Here is an 11,185-nt window from a genome sequence, read left to right as displayed (position 1 = left end):
ATTAACTCAGAATCTGCTTCAACGATTGTACGACTAATTCAGAGACAGACAACACGACACGAGTCAGTTATAGCATGTTGACTGCTCATGCATGCAAGTGTGTGTTTGTTACGGCACACAACACTAACTGGGGCTAATCTATAGACCACAGCGATCTTTGCATGCTCACTTTACATGACAATGTTCCTGCGATGTGGAACAGGCGTCATGCAAGACTCGATGCGTCAACAGAAATCTCTTACATGTGATTTGAGCTGCGAGGAGACGTTTCATTGTGGATCATTTTGGCTCAGTGTGTTTTATGTGAAGCGGTCATTTGAACCCGTGTGCATGATGAAACCGCCTGCAATCGCACGCTTTTAAAGAAGCAATTCATTCGATCATCGTCGCAGTTTCAGATGAAACACGTCGGTCAATGCTTCATTTCCTACAATTGAATTCATAATGTGGAATACAAAGAACATAAACAAAAACAACGACGATACGCTTTGTCGATACCAACAGCTTGGTTTTAGTGTGCAAATAAGTCAAGAAAGTATTACAAACAATAATAATAAAAGCAATTTTCTGTGTTCAATGCTGTGCATCTCTGACATGCTGCATAATAATCATTGTGACAAAGAGACGTCATGTTTGCAGACAGAAATAGATGGACGACTATGAGGGAAAACATGATCAAGTATGCATAAAATAAACATTATATGCTCATTAAGCTCATTATTCGTTAAGCTGCTTTCACATGATCCCATTCATTTCAACAAACAACCAGATTTCACCAGTAAAACATGATCCTTTGTTGATCCAGAAACAACATTTCAATCAACCAATCAGATTTAAGTTCATGGTTAGGACTAGGACTGCATCTTACCTGAGTCTTACCTTTTAATGTAATGTTACTTTAGTCAAGTGTAACAAGTATTTTGGATGATCTTTATAATACATCAGTATGAAAAACTGTTATTTCTAAAGACAAATTTCTAAAAACAAAGCATTCACAATTCATTTTACTCAGGTTGTGGCAAATGTACAAAATATATGTATCAAAATACAAAAATAAATTGATTGTGTGGTAAAAAGTTGGCGTTCTGTACCAGGTTTACAATCAGGGTTAATCAAGTTATTATTTTGTAAAAGACGTTTATTCTTTATAATAATAAGCACTGGTGAATCATTCACAATTATAGCAGGAATGTCTCTTTTAAAAAATAAATATAGTCGATTTTAATTGCATGTTGACATTAAAAGTTACTGTAAAGCAAAGATCAAAATTTTAAAGTTCATCTCGTTAAGCATCTGTGTGCTCATATACAATATTCATAAATATTTCAACATTCATAAAAAGTAAATAAATATGAAGCGTACATCACTAAAAGTGCGTTTACGGGTGTGTTCTCACTGTGTGACCTCACATGAGCCGCGAGTTTGATTGGTCGTCAGTCTGTCCTCTCTTGTGTCCTCATGTGCCGCGTCTCTTTGGCCTGTAATGACAGTGAAGAAAAAAAATGTTACGCCCTTTTACAAAGTCTTGATGTGTTTCAGGCTCTACTAGAACAAGTTTTCCTGTTGAATGTTGATTATTCTCCTCATATTCTCCATTGTTGCGGCTCCTCTCTTCCCAGTCTGTCAGTAACGCTCTGTTTACTTCCTGTCTCTATGAAGCCCCTCCTTCTGGAAAGCACACTGTGCTCTGATTGGTCGGCTGGAGCAGTGTGTTGTGATTGGTCGAGCGCTTCGAGTGTGATTGGGAAATCACAGCCAGTTTAACACACTACTAACTAACTCAACCAGGCCCCGCCCCTTTATTTTGCGCATGAATTATTATAATGAGGAATATTGTGACGTGTTCGACTACAATGGAGGCGTTTCAGGAGTTCAGAAACACTGACACTGATATAGAGGAGAACTGGAGCGTTTTCATGCTCAACCAGCAACATTACACACTAAAGACGAGGAACATGGGGAACAGCACGATAGTCTCTCTTTAATGAGGAATTACAGCGCCGGCCTCTAGAGGATATGCTATCGAGAGAGACCCGGGTTATAAAAAGCCCTGGATTTTCACAAATCCTGTTTATTGAATGACATCTCAACATGAGACGTGCGCTGGGGAACAAACATTTCTGTATGGAGGATATTGCAAGCTCACAAACAACATTTTGAAGTTGGTCACATGACACGTCCTGTGTTTTAGTTAGATTAGCCTGGTTGGGAAGCGTATTATAGGACTATGTACCAGCCATCAGTGGAAACGCAATGTGACATTCAGTGTTTCCTCTGGTGATTGAAGTGGATGAAGAGAATAGAAAAATCAACTCGTTTATGCACTGCATTTAAATCAACAGCAAAAGAAACATGCACAACCTCAGTCTGGAGATGAGAACATTTGCAATGTCAAACATGTTAAAGCAATAGTTCATGCATTGCAAAATATATGAAGAGTTCAGATGCAAAAGCCTCTAAATGCCATTTGAAATTTTCTTCTAAAATGACAATTTTTATCAAGCTTGTATATTTAAGTTCAGTAATTTCACTTAAATGACAATTAATAGGTAATTATCATTGACATTTAAGTGAAATTACTGAACTTAAATATACAAGCTTGATAAAAATCATCATTTTAGAAGAAAATTTCAAATGGCACTTAGAGGCTTTTGCATCTGAACTCTTCATATATATATATATATCGTGAGATAAGAAGATCAAGGCTGAAGACGAGAGGTGACCGTGCTTTTTCTGTTGTTGGTCCAAAACTATGGAATAGTCTTCCTGTATCTTTAAGATTAATATCCACTGAGTCTGTTTTTAAATCTAAGTTAAAAACCTACCTGTTTTCACTGGCCTACAAGTGTCCTTGATTTAATGTTGAATGGCCAAATTGGTGGTTTCGATGTAAACACCCCCCCCCCCCCCTTCTCATTAGTTTTGCGGTCAGTCTTGTTTTTTTTTTACGATATTTTATTTCTTCTGTACAGCACAATGTTCAACTACTGTTGTTTTTATTGTGCTTTATAAATAAAAGTTGATATATACTGTATATATATATATATATATATATATAAATTTATATAAATATATATATATACTTTTTTTTTTGTCTTGATTTCCAGTACAAATATTTAAACATTTTTGAATCAAGATACATTTACTTGAGAAGTCATGTCTCAAGTCTTAAAATATTGACAAATAGAGTCAGAAAATATAATCTTGAATTAAGTTTATTTGTATGACCCTATTGGCGGATATTCTTGTTTTAATCATAAACTTGCTTCATTTTGGTAACGTTACATTTTTCAGAAAACAATATGTAATCTCTTCCTAGCAGGATATTTAAGTTTACTTCAATATTTTTCTACTAAATCATGGCAAACTATATATCGTTGGAAAGGTCTAAGGCTCGAGAATACATATTTGTTGATGATTTTGCAGAAAAAATATATGTTGGAAGAGTAATGGATTAATATATGACAAGTAATATATGACAAATCAGTTTTCACCTTTGTAACAAAAAGTCAAAAAACACACTTTTAATCATTCAAACTTTGATTTGCATGCTAAAAGTTCACAATAAAACATATAATATTGTATTTGTCAATAAAAAATATTATCCTCTAAAAAGTGTATTATATTTATTATCCCCTAAAATATATTTTTTATCACCTTTTGTATTACATCACATATTTTAGTAGTTTTCATAATCATTTGAAAGCTTACGAACTCACAATTCATCCTGTGAAAGCTGTTTTGAAATTGATATTGTTGTGTTACCATAGAAACATAGTACTCTAAATTATTTTATCAGGCTCCGCCCCTTTTGGGCTTCATCACGTTTTATAATTTATGATCAAAACCTTTTCTAATCATGACAAAACACATATTGTCAGAAAGGTCTGAGTCTCAAGGTTTCATATTTTGTGACAGAAGTGATATTTAGACAGAAATTTATTAATATGTTATGGCAATTAAACTCAATGGAATTCAATGTCGCCCAGTGGCTATTTTTGGTATTACGCCTAAACAAACTCTCATGGGAACTTCAATGTTTGTGATATTAACTTCAAATTGGTTAGATATAAGGCTTTGACTTTGTCATTTTTAGGCTGAAAACTATATTAATTTATATATTTTTTTAAGAATCGTAACAATAAACTTAAACGTCAATAACTTTTACATAATTTAATTCTATAAATGTATTCCATTTCATCAATAATCTGCCTAGTTTTTTCTTTTAAAAGATACCAACCGTAAGCCTTTAGTCCAAAGGGTTTAAGTTTAGGTAGTGCATTTCCACGTCAATGCTCAAAAAGGGGGTGTATCTTGCTTTATGTATTTGTACTGGAAAAACAAGGCAGAAATACTTTCTTCAGTGAAACCCAAAATGTGAGGGTTTCTCCTTTCTGGATCTTGACAGACCTGAGTGAACTCAGAACAAAGAAAGTCAAAAGGGTTTAGACTGGCATGACGCTGAGTAACTGAGGAGAGAGGTTTCACATTTGTGGTACAAGAGGCAAAATTCAGTATTCAATCAATTTTTTACACATTTTTTTATAGCATGAACACGCACTGACATCTCCAGATGAGTGCAAGCTTCCTGACGGGCAAAATAAACAGAGAACCCATGAGGAACGGCTCGGCCGTGTCTGTCTGATCAGTAGTCTGTGAACGTGTGGAGGACGAGCAATAACTCACACACATGATGGACTGGACTTCCATACGAGGAGAAATGAAAGAATCATGGGAAGGGGAGGCGTTGTAAAATTGATTTAAGAGAAGAAAGTCCTACCTTGGCATTGTGATTTTGCATAGCATGAGTTCAACAGCTAAATAAAAGACAAAATAAAATTCATAGTGAGTGATTTATTACATCCACATGACAGTTTCATGCATCATCAAACGGGTCATTCCTGCTATGCATTATATTGTCGTGCCACACTATTATATCTTAGAATTTAAAATAATTTAAGAACAAAACCATCATTTATTAGCATTTCTAATCAAGTTTCAAAAAAATGTAATTGCTAATAAACCTGTTAACACTCAATCTGATATAGTTTATAGTGTAACTGTACACACGTCCACCTTTTTGCTATGAAATCTGCACTAATTCATATCAAGTCAACATCAGAATAACTTTTATATTGTTCCTGATATTTCAAGATCAACTAGACTGAAGCAACTTTGATTATCCATATATTATTTTTTAGTAAAATCATGTTCAAATGTGAGTCTCAAATATGATCATCAGGCTTTTGAGGAAGGTTTATCTGTTCATCTCTCAATCATCATTGTATTGCATTATATGTTTAAAAACTGCAGAGATTTGATCATAAAACTAAGCATTTAAATATTTATTAATTACATTTTAAATTTTATTAAATTTGAATTAAACTAATCTTACTAAGTGATGACTGATATTTATATGCATTTGATATATGTTATTAAAGGGGTCATCAGATGCAAAATTCACATTTATAAGCTGTTTGCATATTAATGTGTCTATGCAGCGTGTGGACAACCACCATACAATGAAAAAAAATTATATTCACTCTTTTTTTTATCCCCAAAAAGCCGAAACCCTCTCAATAATCAAGCCTTTTGGATTTTTTTGAGCTATATGATGTCATATTGCTTATGCTCCGCCCACGACCACTAAACATTGGCATATTTCCTATATGTCTAAATAAATATCAGCATCTGCATCAAATTGCATATTTTCTGGAGTTTTACTCCATATTTTCACTATATGAGCCATAAAAGCTTGATTTATCAAATATGATACCCAACAAAGACACATATGCATACTTAGACTTTTTTAAATATACTGTGTAAAGTTTCAATAAACATTTTAATTTCTCATATCAGGCTTTACAGGGTTAACTGATAATAATCAGTTATATTTTTTTTTCATTTTTCCTATATCACTTTTCATCCTCAGTCTTTTGTCAAATAAAAACATGAATTATGACATCATCTTCAAGGAAGTGACATCATTTTGCATGATTAAGGATCAATGACTTCAGTGATGTCGGTTCACTGGTTTGCGCCTCTAAAACATTAATCCTGTTTGACCAAATCAACATTTCAATAGATTCGCAATATGAAAGAGAAGTCTGTTATCCCTTTATATGGATATGCATGCTTAATTACAGAAGCACACTGGTTATGTGGAAGTGGCACAGCACAGCAGGAACGACCCAAACATCCAAATACCTCCTCGTTGTGTTTCTCCAGCCTCTCGAGGTGTTCACGCTGAGCCGCCTGGAGTTGCTCGCTCTCTTTAGACTGTTTCATGGCGAGCTGTCAATCAACGCCCATGTTCATTTACATAATTAGAAACATGCATTTGAAAAAAAACACACATCTGAAACAAGATTAGAATCGTTACCCTCTTTCTTTCCGTAAGAAACTTCCTTGTGTTCGTGCTGTTGAGCTCTCGAACTCTCCTGCGGAAACAATATCAATATCAGAGTTTGTAAAGCCTAGAAGTAGATTATTGCTTCTAAGTTATAACTTTTGACCATTAGGTGGCACTGGCTTAAACGTTTGTGCACACACTACAGCCTACAGTAGTTCACACTACAAGATTTTAAGCCCGATTTACAAATCGTTGAGTTCGCGGACTGGTCAGGGTGTTATCGCGGAGGATTAGTGGGCGATGAATGCTCGCCAATCTGTTAGTATGAAAGAGCTAACAACGAATCAAACATATTAAATTTATTAAAGGATTAGTTCACTTTTGAAAAAACTTTTGCTGATAATTTACTCACCCCCATGTCATCTAAGATGTCCATGTCTTTCTTTCTTCAGTCGAAAAGAAATGAAGGTTTTTGATGAAAACGTTCCAGGATTTTTCTCCATATAATGGACTTCAATGGGAACCAGACGGTTTAAGGTCCAAAAGAGAGTTTCAGTGCAGCTTCAAAGGGCTTTAAACGACACCAGACGATGAATAAGGGTCTTATCATGCGAAACGATCGGTTATTTCAAAGCTTATTCCAAAAATGTAACTTTTCTAAGGACAAATGCTAGCCTTGCTCTATTCTGTGAGGCGCGTTTGTAACGTCTCGTAATACGTAATTACGTTCAAAAGGTCACGGGCGACTTAGCCGGAAGTACAGAGTCAGTGTTTACAAGTTGAACGCATAGGTTGAACGTGCAAACTAACTCAAACGCTGTTTACAAAAAAAGGAATTAAAAGGTAAAACAACGATGTCGGACGATTTTGATTCTGTACTTTCGGCTACGTCGCCCGTGACCTTTTGAACGTAATTACGTATTACGTGACGTTACAAACGCGCCTCACAGAATAGAGCAAGGCTAGCATTTGTCCTTAGAAAAGTTAAATTTTTGGAATAAGTTTTGAAATAAGCGATCGTTTCGCATGATAAGATCCTTATTCATCGTCTGGTGTCGTTTAAAGACATTTGAAGCTGCATCCGAAACTCTCTTTTGGACCTTGAACCGTTTGGTTCCCATTGAAGTCCATTATATGGAGAAAAATCCTGGAATGTTTTCATCAAAAACCTTAATTTCTTTTCGACTGAAGAAAGAAAGACATGGACATCTTGGATGACATGGGGGTGAGTAAAGTATCAGCAAAAGTTTTTTCAAAAGTGAACTACTCCTTTAAAATTATTATAATTTATTGGTGTGTTAAAGTCAAAAAGGTATGAAAACCTCATTTGTGAAGTTTGGTCTATAGATTGATGATACAAGGCTTTTTTTGTCGTTGTTATAGATTTGTAGAAGTTTATTACGGTGCAAAAACATGTTTACCAAAAAAACAAAGTTTAATGTCAACATATCGAAGCATTGTGGAGATGGGGTTTATTTTGCTGAATGATGTATGCACTGTATGGTCAAATTTGGAGAGAATAACAAAAAAAAGTGTAATTTTACAAAGGTGGAAACTAGTGCACTGACCAGAACATCACTAATGCAATCAGAGAAGTATACAATAATAGTTATAAAAGGTGTTTTCCCAAATTATATGGATGAAATTGCACAAGATTGGCTCTGTTTGGTCATTACACTGTGAAAGCAATGTCTCAGAATACAAGCATAGCCCAAAGGAAAGAGCAACTCTAAAGTAATGCTGGTCGTATGATCTTTAAAGGGGAGCAGTTGTTATTACCGTTCCCTCTCAGCCTTGTTCTTTATGCTTTTGTCTTGACTGATGGCTTTGCTGCTCTCCATTGAGGTCTTCGCTTGGTTGGTTCGCAGCTCTTTACTCTGTCTGGAAGAGGAGAAGGACAATCATCGGTTTGCTCTGTGATGTTAAAAGTAGGGCTGTATTTACGTTTATATATTTATATAAAAAAAGTGTCCCATGCAAGTTTTGTACATATGTTAGTAGTACTCAATGTGATAAGGTCCTAACTATTAAAAGAGTAGTTCACTTTAAAAAAAAAAAACTTTTGCTGATAATTTACTCGCCCCCATGTCATCCAAGATGTCCATTTAATAAATAAATAACAAAGTTTAAGTTTTATAAGCTCAAATGCTCGCCTTGCTCTGTTCTGTGATGCGCGTTTGTGACTCTCCTGTTCGAACTCGTTCATCAAAATGAACAAATGTTTTGAGTCATTTCGTTCATTGAATTAACCAAATGACTCGAAAAAAGATTTGTTCATTTTGATGAACGAGTTCGAACAGGAGAGTCAGAGCAACAGAGTAAGGCGACCATTTGAGCTTATAAAACTTAAACTTTGTTATTTATTTATTAAATGAGCGATCGTTTCGCTTGATAAGACCCTTATTCATCGTCTGGAATCGTTTAAAGCCCTTTGAACAGTTTGCACTGAAACTCTCATCTGGACCTTGAACTGTTTGGTTCCCATTGAAGTCCATTATATGGAGAAAATCCTGGAATGTTTTCATCAAAAACCTTAATTTCTTTTCCACTGAAGAAAGAAAGACATGGACATCTTGGATGACGTGGGGGTGAGTAAATTATCAGCAAAAGTTTTTTTTAAAAAGTGAACTACTCCTTTAACTAATATGAACAATGAGCAATACATTTGTTAAGTATTAATTCATCTTTGATTATGTTAGTATAAAAAACTGTGATTGTTACTTCATGTTAGCTCAGGTTCATTAACAACTTTTGATTTCAATAATGTAGTAGTAAATGTTAAAATGAACATTAACTAAGGTTAATAAATGCTTTTGAAGTTTTTGGTAAAGTGTTACCGTTATTTGTAATTGATGTTTTTCTTTGAGTCCATCAAATTTCTAATAAAAAGGAAAATAATCGAATGAATATTTAATTATACATAAATACAGTAGACATTATCACATAGTTATTTCATATATTAACTATCTTTATTTTATTTTCAACAAAAATAACTAATTTGTGAGACCGTTATTGCAATATAAAAGCTGTGATAATATCTTGTTTTCACTGTGCAACAGAAGTAGAAAGTATATGCGGTTTAAAGTGCAATTGCAATAATAAACGCTTGATAACTCTGTGTTCTTATTGTATATTTTACATTAACTCCACAGAGAACAAAACACCAGCTGCAGGAACAGACACAGACACACACACACACACACACACACACACGTGTCGTATGGAACAAAAGCCCATAAGAAACGCACACAAGGGAGAATTCAGTGAGAATGAATTGCACCCACTGATAGTGTTGTTTAGCAAGCATTGTTTCAGCACTCGATTTACTAAACGAATTATGCAAATCAGGTTATGCCTACAAAATTAGTGCAGCTCACACTTCACATGGAGCAATTCCCCACAATACAGGACTTTACCGGGACTGCACATGCCGAAGGTGTGCTCGACTTCACTTCTGGATATATGCCTGGACATATCCATCACTTAATGAATTACTGCGGACACGATCAATAAAAACTGTACACAGACGTTAATAGCAATTATCAGGCACACAGTGATGTCCTCTGTTAATCCGGCATGCACTGTTTGCATAAGAAAGGAAAGGAGGCATGTGTGCCCAGAAAATAATGACACTGACTTCATTTAAATTAAATACGGCACCACAATCATATAAAATGTAACAAAATACTTTTTCAAGGCACCACAATCATATAAACTGTAGCAAAATACTTTTTCAAGTTTTAAAAATTTTATTGGTGGATCTTTTTAACACTATTTTCAGTCAAAGTTTACATATTTGTATATGTATAATTTTTTTTTGTGATCATTTTTATCAAGCTTGTATATTTAAGTTCAGTGATTTCACTTAAATGGCAATGAAGATTACCTATAAATTGTCATTTAAGTGAAATTACTGAACTGATAAAAATGATCATTCTAGAAGAAAATTTCAAATGACACTTAGAGGCTTTTGCATCTGAACTCTTCATATATATATATATATATATATATATATATATATATAATAGATCTATCAGTAGTATATATATCTATTTTAGTTTTCTATTTTAGTATATAGTAAAATGTAATTTATTCCTGTGATCAAAGCTGAATTTGACTCCAGTCTTCAGTGTCACATGATCCTTCAGAAATTACTCTAATATAATTTAATATCAATGTTGGATACAGTTGTGCTGCTTAATATTTTTTTTGGAAAGTGTAATCCTTATAAAAATTATTTTCTGATAATATAAATCTTTACCATCAATTTAATGCGTCCTTGGTGAATAAAAGTAATAATTTCTTTCAAAAAAAGAAAGAAAAAAATGACTGACCCCAAACTTTTGAACGGTAGTGTGTATTGTTACAAAAGATTTATATTTTTAAATAAATACTGTTTTTTTTTTACTTTTTATTCATCAAAGTATCCCGTAAAAAAAAAAAAAAAAAATCACAGGTAAATTTTTTTTTAATAATTTTTAGAGAGTCTAAAATAATTTTTAAAGTGATTTCTGAAGGATCATGTGACACTGAAGAATGGAGTAATGATGCTGAAAATTCAGCTTTGATCACAGCAATAAATGGTATTTTTAAAGAATATTAAAATAGAAAACAATTATTTGTATTACTGTTTTTTTCTGTATTTTTGTTCAAATAAAAACAGACTTGATAAGCACAAGAGACTTCCCTAAAAAAAAAAAACATTAAAAAAATAAATGTTTCCATATATATATATATATATATATAAAATATGAATGCATAAAATATTTTGTATATAATATAGTAAGTATATAAATAGCAAAAACAGTCACTTTTCATGTTCAGCAAATTAGC

At 33.6% G+C, this 11,185-nt stretch overlaps 1 protein-coding gene across 2 annotated transcripts in view; it reads right to left on the bottom strand.

Moving 5' to 3' along the window:
- Positions 1-984: 984 nt before the first annotated feature.
- plcb4a (phospholipase C, beta 4a) overlaps positions 985-11,185 on the bottom strand; it is a 43,545-nt gene continuing 33,344 nt past the window's right edge. For both annotated transcript variants that reach the window (XM_039691041.2, XM_039691042.2), the window contains exons 33-37: positions 8,132-8,233; positions 6,383-6,440; positions 6,208-6,294; positions 4,781-4,817; positions 985-1,478 (exon numbers count right to left, since the gene is read on the bottom strand). In XM_039691041.2, coding sequence (XP_039546975.2) covers positions 1,393-1,478; positions 4,781-4,817; positions 6,208-6,294; positions 6,383-6,440; positions 8,132-8,233 — 370 coding nt within the window. In that variant the 3' untranslated portion in view covers positions 985-1,392. The remainder of the gene's footprint in view (positions 1,479-4,780; positions 4,818-6,207; positions 6,295-6,382; positions 6,441-8,131; positions 8,234-11,185) is intronic.

The sequence above is a fragment of the Pimephales promelas genome, chromosome 15 (genome assembly GCF_988280905.1).
Source record: "Pimephales promelas chromosome 15, fPimPro1.hap1.1, whole genome shotgun sequence".
Taxonomy (NCBI): Eukaryota; Metazoa; Chordata; class Actinopteri; order Cypriniformes; family Leuciscidae; genus Pimephales; species Pimephales promelas.
This window is presented reverse-complemented; position numbering and strand designations above follow the sequence as displayed.